General features: G+C 34.4%; 4 protein-coding genes across 8 annotated transcripts; 2 read left to right on the top strand and 2 right to left on the bottom strand.

Annotated features, from left to right (window-relative positions):
- The first annotated feature begins 926 nt into the window (after positions 1-926).
- On the top strand, positions 927-7,143 carry LOC121741948 (ras-related protein RABE1c). The gene is made up of 9 exons (XM_042134936.1): positions 927-1,063; positions 1,154-1,325; positions 5,173-5,245; positions 5,322-5,422; positions 5,947-6,012; positions 6,089-6,186; positions 6,419-6,481; positions 6,558-6,650; positions 6,726-7,143. The coding sequence occupies exons 2-9, from the start codon at positions 1,253-1,255 to the stop codon at positions 6,807-6,809; spliced, it is 651 nt and encodes a 216-aa protein (XP_041990870.1). The 5' UTR covers positions 927-1,063; positions 1,154-1,252; the 3' UTR covers positions 6,810-7,143.
- A 270-nt stretch (positions 7,144-7,413) lies between these two features.
- Positions 7,414-11,786, bottom strand: LOC121741928. Of its 5 annotated transcripts, XR_006037948.1 has the most exons (7): positions 11,653-11,786; positions 11,471-11,561; positions 8,269-9,327; positions 8,127-8,192; positions 7,851-8,049; positions 7,630-7,781; positions 7,414-7,462 (listed from the first exon to the last, which is right to left on the bottom strand). XR_006037948.1 is itself a non-coding variant. In XM_042134895.1 (6 exons), exons 2-6 carry the CDS (start codon positions 11,471-11,473, stop codon positions 7,717-7,719), a joined length of 1,392 nt encoding a protein of 463 aa, XP_041990829.1. In that variant the 5' UTR covers positions 11,474-11,561; positions 11,653-11,786; the 3' UTR covers positions 7,500-7,716. The 5 variants fall into 5 exon arrangements, 4 of the variants coding, with proteins under 4 accessions (XP_041990829.1, XP_041990842.1, XP_041990852.1 ...); XM_042134895.1 differs by lacking the exon at positions 7,414-7,462 and having other exon boundaries at positions 7,500-7,781; XM_042134908.1 differs by lacking the exon at positions 7,414-7,462 and having other exon boundaries at positions 7,500-7,781; positions 11,471-11,507; positions 11,653-11,768.
- A 9,600-nt stretch (positions 11,787-21,386) lies between these two features.
- On the top strand, positions 21,387-22,606 carry LOC121795653 (transcription factor MYB59-like). Its single transcript, XM_042194203.1, has 3 exons — positions 21,387-21,547; positions 21,676-21,805; positions 21,892-22,606. Exons 1-3 carry the CDS (start codon positions 21,427-21,429, stop codon positions 22,445-22,447), a joined length of 807 nt encoding a protein of 268 aa, XP_042050137.1. The 5' UTR covers positions 21,387-21,426; the 3' UTR covers positions 22,448-22,606.
- A 924-nt stretch (positions 22,607-23,530) lies between these two features.
- LOC121795645 (40S ribosomal protein S15a) lies at positions 23,531-25,288 on the bottom strand. The gene is made up of 4 exons (XM_042194191.1): positions 25,155-25,288; positions 24,362-24,510; positions 24,112-24,272; positions 23,531-23,886 (listed from the first exon to the last, which is right to left on the bottom strand). Exons 2-4 carry the CDS (start codon positions 24,492-24,494, stop codon positions 23,788-23,790), a joined length of 393 nt encoding a protein of 130 aa, XP_042050125.1. The 5' UTR covers positions 24,495-24,510; positions 25,155-25,288; the 3' UTR covers positions 23,531-23,787.
- Positions 25,289-25,597: the final 309 nt, after the last annotated feature.

Below are 25,597 nucleotides of genomic sequence, written 5' to 3'. Positions count from 1 at the left end.
TAATGTAAATAAAGTAAAAACTCAGGTCAATGAATTCAAATGAAACATATGTTGAATCATTTCAAAACCTACTGGAAGAAAGTAAAAACATGTTGTAGTTTCAAGGTATTACGTACGGAATGAAGTAATAAATCTATACAATGAAGTAAAATGGGCTTGTAATGAAGACCGAAAAATTTACACAGCAGCACATCTCATCAAAAAAACTAGATCTGATGGCCCAGATTTGGTCTCTAGTTCGGTCTTTAAAATTGGTTCGACATTGATCACAACCCTATATATATATATATATATATATATATATATATATATATATATATATAGGGGAGCATTATTCTCCTATTCATCCCTTAGATCCTTTATTCTTCTTAATATGGGCCGTTAGATCTCATTCATCAACGGTCTAGATGATCTGCATTATTACACTATAATGGTGCATTATTAGTCGGTGTGCATTATTCAACTGAAAATATGCATTATTACACTATAATGATGCATTATTAGTAGGTGTGCATTATTTAACTGAAAATCTGCATTATTAAATGACACGTGGCACCAATCTAACCGTCGGATGACAAAATCGTGGGGCTGAGATTTAGAAGGAAATAGGAGAAAAGACACAAAAAGGAAATGAATACATCCCTATATATATATATATATATATATATCGGATTACTATTTTTTTAGATGGAAAAATATAATTATAATTAATATAGATATTGTTAAGTCCATCCCCAAAGAGTTTTATTTATCTATTTTTGAAATGTCCTCAAATTTAATTTATTTTACTTTATTTATTTTGAATAAAAGATTCACATTTCATTAATTAATTTTACTCACAGTAATATTTAGTTATAAAACTAAATTTAAAACAATACTCATTTCATTATTTTTTTCAATTTTAACTTTGCGGATAGAAGGGAGTATAATTACTCTCCAAACAAGGTTAGCATCTGATGGTAAAGCTGTCAACTACTGTATCCCATCCCATCTGCGAATTACTAATCACAAAAGCTGTCGATCTGTCCCGTCTCTACAATATTGACCTATTGTATTGATTTTGGTTTGTATACAATACGTATTCGCAAGTATTCTTCCTCCCCTCTCTATCTCCTTCGTCTCTCTCTCTCTCTCAATATCTAATTTCATCCAGATCTGCCACTCATTTGTGATCACAACCTACTTGAGACCTGAGACGGACCACAGAGAACCTGATTTTGCGCCATTCCTGAGCTTTGCAACCGATTAGTCAATGGCCGCACCACCGGCGAGGGCAAGGGCGGATTATGATTACCTCATCAAGCTTCTCCTCATCGGCGACAGCGGTGAGTTTGCCCGTCTTTTATTTTTGGAGTTTTTTTATACTTTTGAGTATTAGTGCTTTGATTAAAATGCTTGTTTTGGAAAATTCGTCCTCTTTTGGTGCGGATCTGGGATGGATGATGTTTTTCTTTGAAATGAATTTTGACTTTTGGCCTCTTGATTTCTAAGTTGCGCTGTTGAATGTTTTTTTCGTTTAATAAGTAATATGCTGAATAAATTGTTTCTATGCCGAGGCCTTAAAACTTTGTATAATTGTTAGTTATGTACATGCCATTTTGAGTTTAACACCGTGATTCGATGCTGGTGGCCTTCTAACTGTTTTTGGTGCTACCATATTTGGTTTAGAGGAAAAATTCTTTTTTTGGTAATGGATGTTAATGGAATTTCATTTTAATGAAGGGTTTTAGTTGTATTCCGACTCAGGGAGTGACGCATAACCATTATGTGTCGTTAATAGAGAGATGCATAACCATCATGCGTCTTTATTTAGTGACGCATAAGGGTTATGCGTCATTAGGGAGTGACGCATAAGGGTTATGCGTCTTTTAACGACGCATAATGGTTGTGCGTCATTAACCAAAGACGCATAAGGGTTGTGCGTCTTTTCGATTTTGACACATTAGTGCATAACAAATCTATCATTCCTACTATATTCCAAAAACTTAAAATTACTCGTCTTGAATTATTAAGAATGAAATATGCATATATAGATTAATTTTCATCGTTGGATTCTAGTTTGATTAGCCTTAAAAGATAGTATAAAACTTGAACGTTTTAGATTGACAACTTCAATGCGAAAAAATATCAACCCAATTAACTTGCAATCAAAATAGGACTGATCCGAAATTCAATAAATTGACTCGCTTGATATTTCTAATAGAATGGGAGATATATCCCACTCGGATAGTGATAAAATGCAAACCCTATTTATTGTACAAACTCCAAACTCTTTAATACAACATTAACAGAATGTCAACATAGTATAAAAGTTCAAGATTTTGATGTCAATATCTTGTCAACACAACACCTTATACAATATATAGAGTTTGCATTTGATCACATCTCTATCCAACCATATATGTTGTGTAATTAGATTTTATAAATGATAACTAAACGTGCAATTTGTGTTAGTGGGGACCCATAATTGTTTAGGGTTGATATAGGCATGCATTTTGTAAATGAGTGCGGGAGGCCCCCATTAAAATAAATTCCATAAGTGTAGAGAATAGTTTGGTGCAACCCTTAATATTTGAAGATGGCACATAAGGGTTATGCGTCATTAGGGAGTGACACATAAGGGTTATGCGTCATTAGGGAGTCACGCATAATGGTTATGCGTCTAATAACGACGCATAATGGTTGTGCGTCATTAATCAAAAACGCATAAGGGTTGTGCATTTCATTAATAACGACGCATAAGCGTTATGCGTCACTCCCTAAGTCGGAATAAATCTACACTCCTTCATTAAAATGGAATTCCATTAGTGTCCTATAACAAAAATAGAAAGAACTCTTGGTTTAGATGGAATTAACTGAAGGTGCTTTTGGGGGGACATTGTTTCGTTTTTGCGTTCTCAAATAGTAACTGCTTCAAACAGAGTGTTACCAGTGTTGTTAAAATCGCGCCCCGAGAGCGCTTGGGTCGCGGGTCGCAAGGGTCGAGACCGACGTCGCCCCATTGTGGGTGGGTGGGTCGAGATTCAGGGGTCGCCGTCGGGGCGGCTGAGGCGGCTGGGTCGAGCTGCTGGGCGAGCTGCTGGGTCGAGCGGCTGGGGCGAGCAACTGGAAGAAGAAGATCCTCGGCCATGGCTGCTCAGAAATGGGTCTGTGACTCTGTGAGAATGAAGAGAGAAGAAGGGATGGGAATGAAGAGAGAAGACGGGGGGTTTACCGAGACAAGAAATTTTAAAAGTAAAGTAGGCAGAAGCTATAGCTAGGGCTTCTAGGACCTATAAAAGTTAATAATCATTTTCTTCCACCTTCATTTTTTAATATTAGTATTAATATTAGTTGTCAAGATTCTCTATTCTTTAAATATGATTAGTTCCTATTTAAATAAAAAAATACCTTTAATTACCAATCAAAATTACATTCAAATCTAATTAAATATATTGTGATGTTCTAATTAAATTAAATATATGTTCATTTTTATTTAACTATATAACTAATTTCTTAGAGAATTGCAGATGCGCTTTATCTATTTGTTTAATTTAAAATTGCATTTTATAAATTACTATATTAATATGAGAATTATAATTAAATTTATTAATTTTGCATCTAAATAGTTATAAATTTAGGTTTTAATTTGTAATTTATGATTTTTTGAATATGAGTGGAGATTTATTGATTTTCATTATTTATTATTATTATTATTATTATTATTATTATTATTATTGTTATCTAAAGTCTCTAAAAGATATTAATTTAAGACAATTGTTTCAATTATTTATTGTGTTATGACTTATGAATTGTTTTGATATTTTGATCATTTCTATTTTCCATTTTATCTATATTCACATGAATTGCATCTACATTTATATTATTTGATATATTATAAACATTAGAGCAATATATTTATTTTATTTAATATTAAAAGGCAAAAAAATTAACCTAGCTTTGTGGGTCTCTCGACACCGTCGACTCGTCGACCCGCGACCCGAATTTTCACCTCATCGACCCGATGCGCCCCGCGACCCTAACAACACTGAGTGTTACATACAGCTTTGTTCTGACTAATGTTGAGATAAGTTGCTAAATGAAACTTTGAATTTTTCATTCACTAAATTTTGTCCAAAAAGTAAACCAGTTTTGTTTGGGGCACTATTATTTCTTTGCCCAATCCTATGCATGTGAGCGGATAGGTAGTATGATCGTTCTTACAGGTAAAATATGATGCAATGTTCCGTATGTAGGTGTGTTGCCTTTGTACGGTACAACTTCATAAGAAGTCTGCCTATGCCATGCCACTGTATGGAAATTGGAAAAAGTGTGGAATTTTGATCAGTAGCTTTCTTTAAAGCAGTTAGTATTAGATGGTTGCATGCTCTGTTATTTTCAATCATCCTAAAAAATGTAGTAGGAGTACTAACTATTCTTACTTAATCTCCAACCATTTACACCAAACTCAAACCCATTTTTGAGAATATGTCTCACCAAAAAGTAGTTTTACTCCAACCATTTACACCATATTTAAGTTTACACCATTTTTGATTATGTGTCTATCAAAATTTTGCAGTAAACACCATATTTGGTGTTATTCCATTGAAAAACCCAAAAATGAGTTTTGGTGTATGGTTGAAGAAATTGTCTACACCAAAACTCACCAAAAATGAGTTTTGGTGTATGGTTGGAGATGGTCTTACATGTTTCCTCTAGGCATGTGTTGCCATCTCCAACCATACACCAAAAATGAGTTTTGGTGTAGAAAAATTCTCCAACCATACACCACACTCAAACCCAAACCTATTTTTGGGTTTTTCTATAGAACAATAACAAATATGGTGATACTGCAAAAATTTTGTGTGACATATACTAAAAAATGGTGTAAAATTTGAATTGGTGTAAATGGTTGGAGTAAAACTACTTTTTGGTGAGATATATACTGAAAAATGGGTTTAAGTTTGGTGTAAATGGTTGGTTCTCTTCCTGATTGGCTTATCAATAACTACTAAACAGAACTTGTAACTTCAGTTGTTTTAGAAATAAATTATACTTCTGGTGTTGTTTACTCTGAAACAGGAAAAGTATATGAAACATGTTGTAATATTACTAATGAAATTATACTAGTTTTCATTCTAACCTTCTGTTTCCTTGTTTTTGCAAATTACCTTTCTGTTTGCTGACCCGCAGGTGTGGGTAAGAGTTGTCTACTTTTGCGATTCTCTGATGGTTCCTTCACAACTAGTTTCATCACCACCATTGGGTAAGATTTTGTAATGAAACATAGGTATGGATGAATGAATTTTCCTCTTGACCAAATGTGTGGCCATATTTTGTAGAATTGATTTTAAGATAAGAACTGTTGAGCTTGATGGAAAGCGGATCAAGCTTCAAATTTGGGATACAGCCGGACAAGAGCGATTCCGCACTATCACCACAGGTGCAATCGGATTATATTCACCTCAAGCTAGCTCATTTCTTTTTTATTCTCCTCGAAGAACAGTTTAATATATTTATATATTTCCTTTTAACATTGGGGGGTTTGCGGTGGTCTAGTGTTTGAGGTGATATCATGAGAAACTGTGGAGGCTATGAAAAATGATTGGCCTCCCTATCGAAATTTATTGTCAATTTCATGTTTTCTTTTACGATTATGCTCCACAATTTATTTCTCAAATATTCTTGATATTAAGATATGGAAGACAAGATGAGCTAACAGATGTACTTCTGTTTGCTTGCATTCCTCTTTAAGACTTTAACATGAAGCAGTGGGAACGGATACTTTGTACTTTGCATAATGTACGAGAGTTTGGGTTGGGGTAATATTAAGGATCCAAACAAGATGTGTACTTTTGTATGGGGTTTCTCGATCTACAATTGTATAGTCATCTCTTCATCAATCACATATGTATTTGCATATTTATAATCATCATGCTCAGATTTTTTCTGCTCCCCACTTCCCAGCTTATTATCGTGGTGCCATGGGAATATTGCTGGTTTATGATGTTACAGATGAATCTTCTTTTAACAGTAAGGTTTCTTTCTTTCCATCATTCCCTTTTTCATAATTACTGTACTGCTATTAAGATCTGCGCTTGTCTTACAGATATTAGGAACTGGATTAGAAACATTGAACAGCATGCTTCTGACAATGTCAACAAGATATTGGTAGGAAACAAAGCTGATATGGATGAAAGCAAAAGGGTAATTTTCCTTCACGCAACTTCGTTTTTTGTGTTACCACTAGATCATTCCGGCCTAGGAGTATTTGGAAAAAGAGAAGTGTGGATTGGTAGAGAAGAGATTTGACTCTAGAACTTAAATTTTAAAACAATTCATGCATTATTAAATCGACTGGTTTGTTTTCTAGTGACTGTAGATATGATTTTTTTTATTTCCTAGTAATTGACTTTCTGCAGTTCAATGTATTAATTAGGCTGTTCCAACCTCCAAGGGCCAAGCACTCGCTGATGAGTATGGCATCAAATTCTTCGAAACCGTAAGTACCTATCTATTTTCTATAAGGAGAGAGAAACAAACTTTGGTCTCATCTCAAGGAATGCCATTTGCTGCAGAGTGCAAAAACAAATCTTAATGTGGAAGAAGTTTTCTTCTCAATAGCCAGGGATATAAAGCAAAGGCTTTCCGATACTGACACAAAAGCAGAGGTAAGCACATCTCCTCGTCCGTGTCTTTGTCGATCTGAGTGTGATGTGCTTTTCACATCATTTTATTGATTGTAGCCTACTACCATCAAAATCAATCAACCCGATGGATCTGCTGGAGGTGGGCAACTTGCACAGAAGTCGGCGTGCTGTGGCTCTTGAATGAGCAGAAAAGTCGAGTGCAATGGGCACATACAAGTGTCACGCCGGGAGGGAAAAAATGGGTAAAAAAATGAAAGGCTATTGTGGTGAAGAATACTTAGTGGAATTTTCGCTACCAGAAATGGGTCTCTAGTGTGGTAATCATATAGGTTCTTGTTTATTTGAGACATAGGAATTTGAGTGTTCGTCACTAAGATTAATGCACGTACTCTACATTCAAATGTCCATGCATATTTTTATGTGCGATGTGCAGACTTAGTTACTGAAAGTACTTGTTCAAGATTTGGTGTTTGTGACTTGTAACGGGGTAATAATCGTTTAATTTTTCCACCTATTTGCATCTCCATTATAATATATTCTTACATCCTTCACAATTTTACTAATAGGATTTGTTCAAATAGTGAGATTCTAATCATTCAAACATATAAAGCTGGCATGATTTCTACAACTCAAAGGCCAAGTAAATGAACCATAGTTGCTTCAATTTTCGTTCAATCTGTCTCCAAGCCTACACTAGGCCAGCGTGAACGACATGTTCTTAAAAAACATTTTCAATTTTCATTTTGAAGAATATTATGTCGGTGCTCAAGTTGCATCATTGTGGTACAGAATCCACCCGAAATGTGTTGTGCTTTGAACCATTGTTTTATTTCCTGTATACAATATCAAATTTGGGAGCGCATTATTGAGTTTTGATAACAAAAACATATCGAGTATGAACTATAAATTCAGAAATCTGGGCCTCTCCAATATCCGTGGCTTGAATATATATAAATCTCAACTTTGGAAATGCATGTACAAATACAATATTGCAGCTTACCCGAATATAGTACTCGCCCTCCACGAAAAAAAATCGCTATACCAGGATACTTTCAAGACCAGGCTGCCTCTCAAAAAGTACACGCAGTCAGAGGTTTAGCTCTTCTTTCCCATATATACGCTGAAGCTCGCGGGTTGCTGCTTGGAATGATTCTATTACAACGAAAACACAATGCCAATGAGCAATCACAGAACTTTCAATAGATGTGACAAGTTCAATACCTTTCCAAGTGCGGAAGGCCTTCTGATTTATAGGAGAGCCAGTCACAGTCTGGATTGCATCGAATAGCATACTCTCCGGGGTGCTTCTCAACTCCTGAACTATCTGATAGATGGTCTTGCCATTCTCGAAGTAAATGTGGTTGTTTGGGTGCTTCGTCTTGCATTCAGCGTGCCGCTCAAACTCATATGCATTAAGTGCCTTATGAGGATTAAAATATTTGGTTACTAATCATTTTGACATTGCAATGACAGAACCACACACACACACACACACACCCTAGAGTAGTTGCAGGACTGACAGCCACAAAGATAGCCAGCGCCTTTGATGATTCCACGAAGCTCCTTATTTACATGAAGAATACTTCTGATAAGCCACTAAAAAGAGCCAACGGGTATTAGTGAATTGGAAAGAAAGTACCTCTCTTGAGACCGAAACGTATCTCACTGGCACCCCATCAAGCATGCCAGTTGCTATCAAACTCCTCACATTGGACGGGAAGCTGTTTGGAGCCTCTTTCCTAGCAGGTTTCGACTCCGATTTACTCTTAGGTGCAGAATCAACTTTGGTTTTAAGTGTTTGAGTGGTTCTAAGATCAACATTGCCATTTAGCACATCCACCTCCTTTTTGCTAGGAGGCTCAGGAATTTGAGCTGAAGATTGTTCGTACAATAAGCTATAGCTGCTGAGCGGTCTAGCAGAAGCTTCCATGACATGTTCACCTTGAAAGCCGCCAAAGGATATACTGTTATTTTCTGCTTTATTGTATGTGTGAGTCATTGAAATATTACTATCAAGACCTTTCCCAAAAGCCAATTCCATAGATCTATCATTTGCTTCCCCAATATCATACGAATGGCCCATCAATGTGACACTTCCACCCTCCTTACCATAAGGTTGTCCCATGGACATGAAGGTGTTTTCATTTCCACTGTGGTACGTTTGCTCCATCATCCCTATCCCTATGCCATGTTCAATAGACGCATGCAGCCCATTATCAGGATCCTTAACCTGATTAACTTTGACTTTTCTAAGTCCACCATAACTTACTCCTGTTTCTGGATCCTCCATAGCATAAGACATCGATAAGCCAACTGATGGATCATCCTCAAACTGTTCACCATCAATCTTTTTCCTTACATTTGAGTCATCTATCCCAGAAATGGGCATGTTTCTGTCACCAAGATTTTCGGGCGTGGGTGTTTCAGATCCAAATAGCCGATCCATAAATTGGCTTGGCACTGACGGCACTGACTGAAATCCAGATGAACCTTCCCATGCAAGAGAGCTCGGAATTGAAGATTCCAACTTGCCACTCGAACCTTCAACAGCCTGCTTTTTACTAGGAAATAAATCCGGCTCAGCAAAATCCAAGAACCATTGGCGGGCACGCTTAGACTCCAGTCTAGACGAGTTATCAAAAACTGCATCTCCATTTGTTACATGAGCACCCCCCTTGGGCATCCAAAATCCTTTGTCCTGGATAGACAACAAACATTGTTGAGAAGTACATCACATTCACATCAGACGATTACACCACACTAGGATACCATGAATCAAGCTCAGGGAGGCAAACATCCTCATCATGTAAATACGGTGAAATGTTGTAATCATTCAATGTTTCCAACTTTCCATTTTTAAAACTTCAACTAAAGCTTGCACTTTACAACCATAGAGAATTTGATGACATTAAACCTACTATTGAATTGGTAGGAGGGTGGACATGCCTTCTAATTGAACACAGACATGTTGTTCACTAAGAAGGGCACCATGTCATCTCTCAACAATAAAGATTCACAATGTTGAACTCAGTAATGGGTTAAGATCAATTTTTTTGAATGACTAATCTTAATGTAGTTTTAAATTTTTTAACATTTTCACTTTAAGTGTGTATCATGTAAGCATACTATGCAGCAACCCAACTCCCAATAGAGGAAATCGGGTATCTAGGCTAGTTTGCCTTTAAGATTACGTAAATGTACCCATTTTGTTATCTATTCCATAAATGGGAAAAACGCCAACCGCATTGGCGTTTCTATAAGTAAATACGCCAACAACATTGGCGTTTTATAATCTCGTCGTATTTTAGCTGTATTTTCGCCAAATACAGCTACGTAAAAAACGCCAACTTAATTGGCGTGTTACAAGAAAAACGCCAACTGTGTTGGCGTGTTTAATTTTAAAAACGCCAATGTAGTTGGCGTGTTAATCTAAAAAACGCCATTTCGAATGGCGTGTTTAACATAAATACGCCACCCTAGTCGGCGTGTTTCTGTTGAACCATATACCAATCAGATCTCCCCCAACATCGCGAACTCTAAACACGTTCCCTCCCCAAAACGCGAAAACCCTTCCCAAGGCGGAAAAACCTTTCGCTCGGGTCGACCCGGTGGTGGATTTGAGCGTGGAGATTTCAATTTTGGCTCATTCTTCCAATCATTAGTCCTTCTAATCGGTTAGGATATCAAATTTTAGACTTATTCTTCTAAACATTAGTCTTCCAATATTTGATGGATTGTTGTGATAATATATATTGTAGTGTAATTTATATAATAGTTTGACCAATTGTTATGGGCACACTAATATTTTGATGGATTATTATGATAGTATATATTTTAATAGAAATATTTTGACCAATTGTTATGCTATTATATGTTGTAGTATATCTAATTTTGTTACCAATATTTAATGGATTGTTATGATAATATATATTATAGTGTATTTAATAGAAATATTTTGTCAAATTTTTGGGTCACTCTACATAATGATGAATGTAAAAATAATACATATTTATTTGTGTTTTACATTATTGCAGATAGTATGACGTGGTGTTGAAAACGATCCTTGCTACAAGGTAAAAGCAATTGTGGCGGATATTGAAAATAGATTTCATGTCACAGTTAGTTACAAGAAAGCATGGTATGCTCAGAGGACAGCGATTGAGCTTGTATACGGTGGATGGGAGTGGTCGTTCAAAGTGTTACCAGCTTATTTGAATGAAATGCAAAGACAAAATTCTGGCACAATTGTGGAATGGTTGCACGATGAAGAAATATTGGCGTTTTTCGCAAAACAAGTAAACACGCCACTCAGGTTGGCGTTTTTTGCGACTTCAATAAACACGCTACTCGTGTTTGCGTCTTTGCTTAAACACGCCAATCTGTTCGGCGTTTCTACAACAATACACACGCCAATTACAAAGGCGTTTTTTCAGTAATACACGCCAACCAAGTTGGCGTTTTTCAACGTAATTGCAATTGGAGAGAATACGCCCAAAATACGACACAAGTATAAAACATCACCTACGTTGGCGTCTTCACGTGTAAACACGCCATTAATATTGGCGTTTTTACTTAAAGACACGCCAATTTCATTGGCGTTTTTCCCATATGTGGAATAGATAACAAAATGGGTACATTTACGTTATCTTTAATGTAAACTGCCCCAGAAACCCGATTTTCTCCTCCCAATACCCCCAAACTCTCGGCAACAAACATAAATTAATACTATGAAAAAGATAAATATATATATGATAATGGAATCAGAACGCCCATTAGTCAGATAAATCTAGAAAGTCCAATCAACACCAAAAACTCCTAAACAAAAAAGAAGGAAACCCTACCATTTTGATCGCTTCAACTTGGGTAATCGTTAAGTCACTGCAACTGGAAAGTATCAATAATTTATCAAATGATAAAAACAAAACTGCAATCCTGTCATGGAATCGGAATTTTCAGATTCAACTCAAAATCCTAGGATCGTCAAATACAAAATTCAAAAAAATTAAAAAGCGACAGAGTGAACCTGAAATTACAGTCTGTTTTGAAGGACTCCGGTGAACATTTCCGGCGACGATTATAATTAATTTTAAGTAATTCTTTTTTAGGGTTTTACGTATTTTGTTTGTCTGTGGTGGAAGAATGCGATCTTATTCTTCCGAAGCACACTTGATTTTTGCTCTCTTACGGTAATATTCAGCTATGACCGGGACTACGGTAAGGGTACAGTTTTTGCCGTTAGATCAATCTGGATGGTCAACTTTCTATATTTGACTAGTTAGGTCAAATCAAATCACGTGACTAACTTACATTTTAACTTTATGCAAGGACATCAGCAGTGGGGCGTTCTGTGCACCGCCACGTCAGTATTTTATCCTCCTATCCTTTCACCTATAGTGGGGCGTCCTATAAGCCGCCCTGAGGGGTGCCCTAAGAATTTTCTTTTATTTAAATATTTAAATAAATACAAAAATTGGGAAAAACTTTCATTTCATTTATAAAATTAATACATTACAATATGAATTTTAAAAAATACGCAAACTCAGCGACGACGGTTACAGGCCCACACTTCTTGAACGGCTACATTTAAGGCTTGAGTCAAGGTCGGACTATCGCCCTCCGAGGAACTCCGGTCGTCGTCGTTGTTCATTTTGATTTGTGAGAGATGGAGAAATGTGAGAGATGAGAGAAATGAGAGATGCGAGAAATGTTCATATGAAAAATAGAATGAGAAACGGGGTTTAATAAATAGACAAAATTCGAAAAAAACAACAAAAACGTGTTGCATCGTCCGCGTCGCCCACAATGGGCGGACGATGCCATATCGTCCGCGCTTCCTCCGCGGACTATCTGTCGGGCGAGGACGACGCATCGTCCATCATCCGCGCACCCACAGTGGCGGACAATGGCTCGCCCGAGGCATCGGGCAGCCTATCGTCCGCCCCACTGTGGGTGCCCTAAGGTGGAGGAGTACTTCATAGTAGGGATATCAATCGGGCCGGCCCATCGGGTTTCGGGCCAATCCTACTCGGGTTGCGAGTCAATCGGGTGCGAGCTAATCGGGTTGTGATATTTCTCGGGTTTCGGGCTAGCCCAGCGGGTTAATCGGGATGCTACCGATAAAATTAATATGCGACCAATCCAATAAATAATGATGGAAATTAGTTATATTTATAAAATACAAAATATTTAATTATAATAAATTTGAGATATATACTTGAACTCAAACACAAATATGATTAAATACTAATATTTGAGATTTGTGCAAAATAAAATATAAATTTAAATATTTTAAAGCATGTTTTAGAAATTTAAATATTTTTTAATGAATTAGATGTTTCTAATTTACTTATTTATTATTATATTAATAAAAATTTAATATATAATTTATATATTTAATATAAAATTGAAAGTTTTTTTTAGTTATCTATATTATAAAAATAATCAATGAAAGTGTCCAATTAGGAGTCAAACAAATAGAACAATAGAAATTTATCGGGTTTTCGGGCCAACCCATCGGGTTTTCGGATCTGACCCTAACGGGTTGCGGGTTAATCGGGTGCGGGCTAATCGGGTTGTAATTTTATCGGGCTAGAAATTTTCAACCATAACCCTATAAATTTGGCGAGCTATTCGGACTAGCTCACAGACTGCGGGCTGCATTGACATCCATAAGTCAATCATTTTAATCAAATTTTAGTGTTACTATTAGTAATATTTTCTTAATTTTGTTGGTAATCGATACATGATTTTTAGTTATTGGTATTGATTTTCTTAATTTTTTTATTTAGCAATACACGATTTCTAATTTAAATACAATTAAGATGAAAGATTAAGCCAATCTTGAACTAAATACTTTTAGTTTGTAATCGTTCAAACGACATAAAAATTTGTTTATTTCGTTTCAACAGTTTGGTTTCAAATTTCTATCTAAATATCAAATTACAAATATATAATTAAAATTTGTAACGGATATGGCGTTGAATACAAGAAAAAATTTGTAACGGATTTGAATACAAGAAAAAATTCTACATAATGCAGATTTTAGAGGCACATTTTACTGCTAGGATGTGTTTGGTTGATTTGGTAGCCCAAAACATAGTTTATTATGATAATGGGTGTTTCATGAAGTCAAAGATAGAGTTTTTTTTTTCATTTTTTTCGTCACAATCTTGGGCAATTGAAAGTGGGCTATAGTGTGTGTTTATTGTTTAGCTAAATAATATGTATGCATGAAAGGAAAATGGAGAATTTCAAATTTACCCCTAACTTGAAAATAAATTTAAATTAAATGACATTCGATTTAAACCTACTTTGTCAAAGGAATGTCAATCGGGCTACCCGTTCGGGTTCGGATGCGGGCTGTTCAGGTTATAGATTTTAAACCGTAGCCCAAATCCACCAGATTCGGGCTAACCCATCGGGTTATTCGGGCCAAAAAGCTTTCGAAAACAAACTCATGTAATCAAAATTTTTCAGTGTAAATTGATTCTAAATTTTAGATACTTTTCTATTTTTAGTTTTAGAATCATATAACCCTTCAAAATCTTATGACTTTTATCAATAATAGTTGGAGATGATATAAACAAAGATAAATTAAAATTAGGGCAAGCGTGTCATTATTTGGCATTGTTCATAATCATTGTTATAACGTTAAATATATTGAAATTTTGATGAGTTAATTCTCAATTGTGTCTTAATTGGATTTGGCAGTGGTAAGCCAGCGGTGACGAATGACGGGATGACAGAAGAATGAGTCGAGGTGGAACTTAGAAGTAGGTAGTGTGGAACCATGTAGACAGGTGTTGAATGAAGATTGGAAAAGACTACTGAAATGTGGCACATGAAATCTAAAAATACAAGAAAAACTCTAAAATTTATTATTTTTAATTAAAAATTATAACCCGCTAACCCGCAACCCACCAACCCTAATGGGCTAACCCGTTTAGCCTGTTTTTGTATTCAGGTCGTGAAGTTAGAGCTCTAATCCACTAATTATATTGGGCTATTCGGGCCGACCCACGAGTTTCATGTTAAATTTACATCCACTTTGTTATTACTTTAAAATATTGAAATGGTATATACATAAAATGGAGCAGAATACAACTTATACACAAAATTTATTGATAAAGTAACATTTTCATATATTTTGCTAGTATTCATAAAACTAAGGTACTCCTTTCGTCCCGGCTAAGATGACATATTTCTTGGTCGACACGAGATTTTATGAGTTATTGGTTAAAATGTTTAATTGGAGAGAGAAAATGTGGGTGTAAGTATTAAAATAGAGAGAAAAAGAAAGATGAATACTTTAATATGAATGGGAAAAAGTAGTTGGGTGTATTAATTGGAGAGAGAAAATTTTCAAAAAAAAGGAAGTGTGTCATCTTAGTAGGGACAAATTAAAAAGGAAAACGTGTTATCTTAAGCGGGACAGAGAGAGTAAAAATTAAAATTTGAATATTTTGGTGCTCTTTTTTGAGGCTGAGATCCTTCCTTGAATATTTGAATGAATGTTTTTGTTCCCATCATATTAAGCCTCTTACCATAAACAGTTGGTAATTGTTCTCAATTAGTGGATCCAAAAGTATGCTGTAATTTGATGAATATGTCAATATGCACCATCAAAATTAGATTAAGAGACTAACCCTTGATGGAGTTCGTCAAAAGGTGATTATGGCCAATCATCCAACATAAGTAGTTTTGCTTTCAACTGGACGACATCTTGGCTCCTAATTGAGTTTTGAATGTATTTACGTTGCATAATTTCATTAAGGAAATAAAACATAAGTAGTCAGAAAGTTACTACGGATAAATGCACAAAGAAATTGAGAGTCCTCTCAACCAGAATCCCAGGCGAAACACATAAATAGATGTTCACGAGTTTGAATATATCTTCTTCTTAATTAAATTATCTCAGTTTAGCTAATGTCTTTACAGTGCCAATATTGTGATTAACACTGCTGATTTAGTAATTTACCATTAGATTCAAATTACTGGAGTACATAATAATTCATGCTTCTTTATAATTAATCCATTTTCCACGTTTAAGATATTTTATCCAACGAGGCCTATATACTGATCTCAAAAGCCTCAATACATACTGTGTGTCCATATGTTTAATAAACTCTTATTCATTTTTCTTTTCTTTTTTTCTCAATTGAACATTTATGATGCTCACATAGTGTGCATTATAACATTTTTCTCTCTATATAAGAGCAAATAATACTTATTTGATATAGTGATTACACTCAATTGGGATAAAGAATTAATAGAGGATTGATTACTTCGTCACTAGAATTTCAGAATAAATTTTGTATTCTACAAATACCCGAATCCCATTATGTCTTATAAATAATGTTATTATTTTAATAATATTTATTGTAAAATAGAATATTAATAGTACATTATATATCTTGATTATAACAGAAGAGTAAAAATTCTAAAATTCATATACCATACTTTCAGAATAATCAATAATTTTTAATCATAATATCCTAAAATTATAGCTTATGGTTTTTCAGAAATTGAAATGTTTTATTATAAATTTTAATCGTGATGTGCTCTTAATTTATAAAATTTTGGTTTGAACATAATTAGAATATTAAAATCATGAGTGCATGGAATGTCATGAAACCATAGAATTGTGCGAACTAATCTGATCCAATAAACATGTTTTCTTAGTACAAAGTCGGTCCACACGCTCACAAATTGATGATTGGATATGCAAGCTGACACACTAATTCACTAGTTAAACAATACTTATGAAAATCTATGGTTGCTGAAGATTGAAATGACAGAATGAATGAATTACTACTTTACAGTAAGTAACTTTTCAGTGTTATAAATAAATTAAATGTGTTGCACTTGGCACTCCATAAAAAGCATGCAAGTCGATAGAAAAATGATAGTCCCAAAATCCAAATAGAGCCTCAAATGATTTTGAGAACTACAAGTCTGACCTCATCTTGTTTCCACCCGTTCTTGAAATTGATTGTAAGAATAAAACAATTTTTTTCTCTTTCTTCCAAATTCCAGTTAGTGTTCGAATGTTTGGATAAATAAATCATTCAATTCCCGCTAACGAAGAAAGATTCATATTAATGTATGTAATTAATCAAGTGTATCATCATAATAACTAAAACTCTCGATCTAATGGTTGAAGGAGAAACGTTTAACAACTGAAATGCGCTTATATCATCTTATTCTATAATTTCTATTTATAACTTGAGATATTGGTCCCTAAAATCATGAATTTTGGTCAAAATTTGGTATTTTTCACGAACTTTAAAATTGGTCTACAATATCACAAACCTTGCACTTTGTTTGGTATTTCTCACGGCATGTCTATCACCGTATTTGACTAACTTACGAGGCTTTTTTTATCATACTTGACACAATTAAATCAATGTGGTTTTTTACGTGACTTTTTATCCTACTGTTATGAACTTAAAAAGTATTCCCTCCTTCCCACAAAGATTGTCCCATTTTTCTATTTACGTCCGTCCCACAAATTTTGTCCGATTTCACTTTTTACCATTTTTTGTAGTGGACCTCATATTCCACTAAATCATTCATACTCACATTTTATTATAAAACTAATGTATAAAAGTAGGACCCACATTCCACTAATTTTTTCAACTCACTTTTATTACATTTCTTAAAACTTGTGCCCGGTCAAAGTGAGACAATCTTTGTGGGACGGAAAGAGTAGTTTAAAATATCATAAAACGTATTATGATTGTCTACGTAAAATAATATTTGGATGAAAATATCTTATTTTGGTCAATTTGAGAAATACCAAACAAAATGCAAAGTTTGTGATATTCTTGACCAATTTTAAAGTTCGTGGGAAATACCAAATTTTGGCCAAAGTTCATGATTTTAGGGATCAATATCCCTTATAACTTTTATTTATATAGAGATTTCTTCCATCCCAATTTGCGTTTTCATACAATTGGAAAGTTTTTAGTTGATGTCCCAAGGAGTGGAAAATAATGCCAAAGCCCAAAGATTTTATCAGTAATGAATAACGGTTGAATTAGTGAGATCGTCGATTGTGAAAAGAATGAGAAAAAAGCCATATATTTTTATTTTGTCAATTTGAGGAGGTCATAGTAAAGTTGGGAATTTAATTTAATTTGCTATGATGCAGTGGAGAAATTACATAGATTATGGGATATTTATGTTTTATATTTTAATTAATTCTTAATTAATAGTAGTAGGTAATTTTTTTACATAATAGTAGTAAAGAATTTGGGGTTAGTTAATATTCAACAATTCCTAATTATTCAATTTTAAATCTTCGGTTATTTACTAACTTGTAGTTAATTCGACTTTATCAATTCATAATTAAAATTTATTAATCTTTTTACAATAATTGAGTTAGGAAGAATGCCTCCAAAAAGAAATATGCTAGTCATATGAGCAAATAACAAACACTCACTACACGGCCACACTATGAGTTGGGGCTGTGTTGGTCCGAACTCGTTCATTTAATAAAAATAATTATTGTATAAATAATTTTATTCTGATAAATATTGCTGTAAAAAATTATTGGTTTTGTGCATGCATGTAAGTTGTTGTAGTATTAATTAATGAGTAAAGTGATGCAAAATGTATTGCTTAATTTGGTTTAATCGAGTCGGGTCGGGTCGGGTCGGGTCGGGTCGGGTCTGACCCCCAACAAGTTGATCAATTTTCCTAGATGCGATTAATCATTTAAATCTTTTACGCATTATTATTACTGGAAAGTAGGAGTAGTACTTAATTGTTAATTAAAATATGACCGTCTTTTAGTCATTAGTGGAAATTGATGCCCGAAATAGAATATAGACAAATTAATTAATTTCAGCAAGGGACAAAACGCTACTTAATACATATAATATTAATATAATTAATAATGGCTTCACTAACGATTTAATTTGTTAAAGTATTACTACACTCGCACGCATAGATTTTCCAGAAAGCATTAAAAAAACAACAACAGACACACTCATATAATGATATAAATATATATACCCCAGATATGTGTCGTCTTAGAATTATTTCAATAAAATTTAGTGTACGAATATAATATAATATAATATAATATAATATAATATAATATAATAAGTAGTACGTAATTTGTAAGTGGGAGTGGCAATGAAGGGTGGCATCCACCTCATTTTTGTGGACCCTTTTAATTAAATCCCACTTTCACCACAACCGCTAAAGCTTATATAATTAGTTTTATCTTCTCTAGAGTGTGCTAAATAAATAACTTGGGCCCTTCAAATCTATATGTGTACAGTGTTTGAGTGCACATTTAATTTTAGAAAAAACCTAATGATGTGAAGTCATAGAGGGGAAAACTAACAAGATGATGCAATATGCCACTATTTTTATTAGATCGATAGTGGTATGTATCATTATCAACCAATAATATACAAAAACATTTGAGAGGCAGCTCATAATGTATCAGTACTTGGTTTCAACGCCTCATTCGATGGCTCAGTTATATCCATATTATATATTTAAACAATATTCCACAGTTAATAAATAGTTGTAAAATAAATTGCTTAATATATAAGAATATTCCGCACAAAATACTACTACTTACTAACTCTTTTATCGTTTGATACTTTGATTACTCATATTATCTACAAATTCAATGGCTACGGGTGAATTATTTATTTCATTTTTAGGATTCTGATTTTTATCGATATTCTTCTTGTGTACTCCACATGATATGCAAATCTATTACTAGTATCTACTCCGTATTATTTTAGATTAAAGTTTTTGGGGATGAATTCATAATTAATGATGGCAATTTATATAGAGTAGAAAACTTAGAATGAATATTTTTAAATAAACGCTTAGGTTTGAATTTTATCAATATTTATATGTCCGAATGTGTCATATTTGATAGTATGTCAATAAAATTTGCGTGTCATACGTATGGTTTTTAAATTAGACCGTACTAAAAAAAAAACTTATCTTTTAGGAACACAAAAAATGAGATGTAATCACTTGCGTTGAAAAATTTTAAAAAATAACAACAATTTAGGACAAAAAAAGAAAGCGTCTCTAAATTAATATGACAAATTAAGTTAATTTTTTTGTTTTTTAAGGACGCTTTCATTTGCGTCATCTAATTTTAGTTGGGACACTAACAATAAGAATGCTTTTTGAAGTGTTGTGTTATATTTAGAAACGCTAATTAGCATCATTTGTATTAAAAAATGTCCATAATGATTTTTTTTGTTTTAGTGAAGCTTGAATATTTACTAAAATGTAGTACTCCCTCCGTCTCATCACAAGTGATCAACTTTTCATTTTGAGTTGTCCCATCACAAGTGATCAATTTCCTTTTTTAGCAAAAAACAAAAGATCAATCATCTCTTACTTCATTCCCTGTCTCTTACTTTATTCTCTATTTCTTACTTTATTCTCTCTTTATCTCGCTTACTTATTTCTCTCTCATACTTTTTACTCTCCACTTTAACTCAATACATATCATTTTCTTAATTCTCGTGTCCAAAAGAAATCCATCATTTGTAATGGGACGGAGGGAGTATATATTATTGGTTGACAATAATGTAGAGTTATTGTATTTTTTTAATGAAAATACAAATAATGTTCACAAACATATAAAGATTTTATAGGTATTACACACATTTTAAATATGAATGAAATTGCATGATGCGTCAGCTTTCGATGAAAGCTACTACGTACTGTATTATACTCCATTCATACCACAAAAATATGCACTATTTCCTTTTTAGTCCGTCCCACAAGAATATGCACTTTTCAATTTTGGAAACTTTATTTTCTCTAATGAGGTGAGACACATTCCCCACTATCAACACTTTAATTATTTTTTCTTTCTACATCTCTCTTACTTTACCAATTTTACATTAAAATCTGTGTCGAACCCAAAGTGCATATTATTTGGGACGGAGAGAGCATAACTTTTGCAGGCTAAAGTGAAAGCAATTTAATTTGTAGGAAATTGAATTTCCCTATTAATAATTATCAGAAGAAAGAAATTATTGCGACCACCTTGGGTCATTTAGCAATCACAATATTTACAATTTTACATAAATGTCGCAGAAACAAACATTCTTTCCCCTTGCCTCCTTTTACGGCATATTACTATTAATTCTTGTGCCCTATAAGTAGAATATTAATGTTCTCCTTTTTTTGGGGGAAAGTAGTAAATAATTCCTTTATCTTATTTTCCTGCCAGAATATTCAACTTCGTCTCTAAGCAAATGGAAGATCTGCCCTTTTTAGATTCTTCTTAGCTAATTAAATCAAGTCCACCATCACAAGCAGCATCACTAGTCACCACACTATCTATATATCATAAATACTACTATCAGGATTCAGAAATATAATAACATTGTCATAATATTTACCATTAGGCTTGGGTAGAGCTACATGATTTACTACTTTTGAATGAAATTAGGGGGAAATTATAAACCAAAATGGAGGGCTATGTATCAAAGTTACACAACATATCAACCACATAAAAAATCAAAAAATAGTTAAAAGGTATGAAAAAGGAAACCGCACTTGATAATGGGGTTGCATCATATAGCCACATTGTCCTATCAATCATAAAAATTTAATTGCAAACCACATGTATGGTGCCGATCGCTTCATCCATCACATTCAAATCTCTCATATTTATTTACTCAATTCAAACGCACTACAAATAGTATATTCCCCGCTGAAATGCCCACTATATATACACACACGTCCTTCATTAACAGCCTCTCAAACCACAAAGAGACACAAAAAAAGTTGAGACAAAATGAAAATGGAGAAAGAAGAAGTGAGAAAAGGGCCATGGATTGAACAAGAAGATGTACAGCTTGTATTCTACGTGAACTTGTTTGGTGATCGCCGATGGGATTTCGTTGCTAAAGTTTCAGGTTTGAAGGTTGGCGGGAGACACAATATATAGGTAGGCCTGTTTAGGGCAACGGCCATCGTCCCCCAAAATCAAACAAACCAAAAACAAGTATTAACATAATAGTTTGAAATTGTTTTCTTGTTACAGGTTTGAAACGAACTGGCAAGAGCTGCAGGCTGCGGTGGGTTAACTACCTTCACCCCGACCTCAAACGAGGCAAGATGACTCCCAATGAAGAGCGTCTCGTGGTCGAGCTTCAGTCCAAATGGGGAAACAGGTTAATACTTTTTTTTTTCATTTTCCCTAATTTTATTTTATTTTTTGGTTTTGGTGTTTCTTACAGTTTGATTTGATCATATTTAGGTGGTCGAAAATTGCCCAAAAACTGCCTGGGCGCACAGATAATGAGATCAAGAACTACTGGAGGACCCATATGAGGAAGAAGGCTCAAGAGAGGAAGAAGATGATGAAGAATAAGAAAGTGTCATCTTCTCAATCCTCATCTTCAACAACTTCTTCATCTTCATTTTCCAACTCCTCCTCCACCCCCAACAGCCCTAGGCTGGGGGACTCTGCCTCTGCCCCTGCCCCAGGGATAGAGGGGGAGAGGAGTTTCTACGACACTGGTGGGGTGGAACTACCTACTCTTGGAGAGAAGAACAAGACTGGTGATTTGGAGGTGGAAGTAGGGAACAAGGTATACTCCATGGATGATCTATGGAAAGAATTCGAATTTTCGGAGGAGAACTGCCCACTTACCTCACAAACAGTGGCTTCTCCCATATGGGATTACTGCCCAACTGACTCTTTGTGGTGTATGAGTGAAGAAGAAAGCAAGATGTTGATGATGCAGCAGCAGCCGCCTGTGGGAGATCATCACTTTCAACCTTTCCCTTTTTATAATTATATGATTGGCTAACTAGAAAAGTTCAAATTTTACATGAAAAAAGAAGAGAGGAGTATTTTCTAATACAAGTAAACTAGATGTCATAAGGGAATGGGGGTTGTAATTAGCTCTCCTTGTATATTTGGATTTAGGGTTCTTTTCTAATGTGTATTGTTAGCGTTTCTATTTCAAGTCAAAGTAATTAAATCATGCATCTAGCGTGTGAATGCTATAAACAAGTTTATTTCATGCTCAATAAAGGTGGCTTCGCCTTTATATAAATCGATTTTATTTGTTCGAATCACAAAATCTGTGTATTTCTTTTGGATTGAGCTTGGTAACAGAAGCTTTCTGAAGAAAAAATCGGCATCTTAAATCTACTTTGCAATAGGTTACCACAAATATAAGATACTCCTAATAAAATAAAGAGTTCCACACAGATGTAATCAAATGTCAAACACAGAGCACAATTCCAGAATAAAAGTGAACATACTTTAGTTTATCAATGTGAACCACATAAAGCACAAACAAAAATAACATTCCAGAATTAAATATGATCTGCACAAATACAACTTTACATCAAAATCTATTCTACATCTTAATTCTGTTATTGTCGAGTGTGAGAATGTACCAGTAATACTGTAATGGGATAACTTTTTGCATAAATTGGAGTATTTTGTGGTTACTTTAATAAAGTGGGGATGTATTCATCCAAATCCTTTACAGTTATACAAAAGATATACATGGGAGCATTTACTAAAATATTCATCCAAATCCCTTCCAGATTATACAAAAGATATAGATAGAAGCATTTACTAAAATACTACTCCATTTTTATTTTCATCAACGCACATCGTTGAACCACGTCGCTACAACTTATATTACTGACAGATGTTGTCTTATGGAGAGTATATCTCTAATGATAACAACTTCATTAAAAAAGCATGCATTGAGATTATGTACAATACTCATAATAACACCACACATGGCGGAGGTGATTTTACAAATTATCTCAAGCCTCAGTAGAAAACGGTGTGCTATATAATTACAGTTTAAAATACAAGAGAAAACTTTGCACAAGAAATATAAATATTATAATCATGTGAAATAACAAGATAATCCAATGAAAAGAACTACTGCCATTTCAAAACTGTTCAACAAGTGTTTCATATAGTTCACCAAAATAAAAAGAACTACTGACATTTAAAAAAAAAGCAAAATTCAAATATCCGATGGTAAAAATAATTTTAAAATAGAAACAACTCTGCTACATGAGACTCCCCATGATGTTACTTGGATATTCAAACTCTAATTGATAGAGAAGACAAAAAAAAGGCCAAAATACAGCTCCATGCTCACAACCAAAATCATATTCAGTAAAAAAATCCAAGAACTTTACCACCGACATTCTTTCTGCGAGCTTCTTCGTGATCCATGATTCCAGCAGACGTTGTCAGCACAATGTAGCCGAACTGCAGTCAGGATGGGGAAATGATAGTTATATATTTCCACTATTTAAAATCCCAAAATAAAATCAAAAAAGTTGTGTCCATTAGTCTTCACCAAGCAATGAGACTTAATGCAATAATCAGTACTAGTTTTCAACAAGTAATGATATGTCTTGGAAAACATTCTACAGAAAGATTTACTCAGGTGTGTTTCTTTATCTAGTAAGCCATTTCAATTCCAAATTTTACCTGTCTTGATGGGAGCAACCTTGCAGTCCAGGGCTCAATTTCTTTCACGCCAACATCAAAGCGGGGGCTGATAACACCACATTTGTTTAACCTACCATTCAGTTCCACCACAATCTTTCCAGATCTGTGGTCGTCAACATACTCAAACTCTCCAATGTATCCTATAACACCCAATTGAAAAATGAATTACTTGAATTAGTTTAAATAAAAGCAAAGAACCCAGTGAACAAGATGTTCTGAAGGGGCATACCGTGCTTTTGCATGACAATAAGAAACTTGATAATGACTTTGGATGAAGGCCTGATCATGACCTGACGCTTTCCTCTCTTTTCAGCATTATACATGCTCTTTAGAGCATCATTAAGCACACTCACTCTCACCATCTTGTTCTAGTGGAAACTGATTAAAAAAGTTTGAGCATCAGATAGTGATAAACAACAAAGTTCCATAAAATTAATACATAAATGTATGATAAGATTTAGTCATCAATACATCCACAAGTTGGACACAAACAATAAACTACGATTTGTAGAAACAATGTAAACAAAATAATGACAACACTCAAAACTTTCTAAAAACTTGCATCAAGATCTAGCAAACATCTCAAAATATATATTACTACTAGGAAACAATACAAACAAAATATACATTGTGTGATATCAAGTGGCTAGCAGCGACATGTTGTTGTGCCTCAGAAAATACACTTCAAAACACTATTATTATCCAACTACACTGTCTCCGTACTAAATATGCACTCCAATGCACTATTAACTACATAAATCAAAGCAAACATAAATCGTCACTGGATCCTTGATCTTAACTGTTTCAATGTCTACGAGTATTTCAAAAAATCGGCAGAATATTTCCATAATTTGGATCACGATTAATACCCAAACACAAACACAAACACAAACACAAACACACAAGGGAGTATAGGATCCGTAAATAACTGCAAAACAGAATGTAGCAACTCGATAAATGGATTCAGAGCAGTCAATTCATATAACATCGAAGTGAACGAAACAAGCGATCAGCCTATTTACCTGAAAATTATGACGCGCGCCTACGCAGTGGTTGCTGCTGCCGGAAGAGCTAGGGGTTCGGGTTCGGGTTCGGCAGTGGAGGAGTAAATTGTTTAGGGTTTTGAGGTTTATGTACTCTAATTATAATGGGCTCAAATCTGTTATTCAGCCCATGAGAAATTAGATATGTTTATTTACGGATAAAGGTATTAAGAGCATCTCCAATGCACGAATGTCCCACTCGGATATCCACTAGGACTTCCCAAAAACACCTCCTGCCACGTCACTAGGACTTCCCCTGCACAATCCGCCCTTCCCATCGCCCTTCCCACTACGACTTCCGGCAATTTAAAAAAATTAACAATTATTTAATTACGTAACGTAATTGTAATTTTAACACAAGTGGTGCGAATGAAACGAAGTTCAACGAGCCGTATATATAGAGTTTTAAAAAAAATAAAAAT

This window comes from Salvia splendens, chromosome 1 (genome assembly GCF_004379255.2).
Source record: "Salvia splendens isolate huo1 chromosome 1, SspV2, whole genome shotgun sequence".
Classification (NCBI taxonomy): domain Eukaryota; kingdom Viridiplantae; phylum Streptophyta; class Magnoliopsida; order Lamiales; family Lamiaceae; genus Salvia; species Salvia splendens.
The sequence above is the reverse complement of the archived record's forward strand: the minus strand, read 5'-3'. Positions and strand labels throughout refer to the sequence as shown.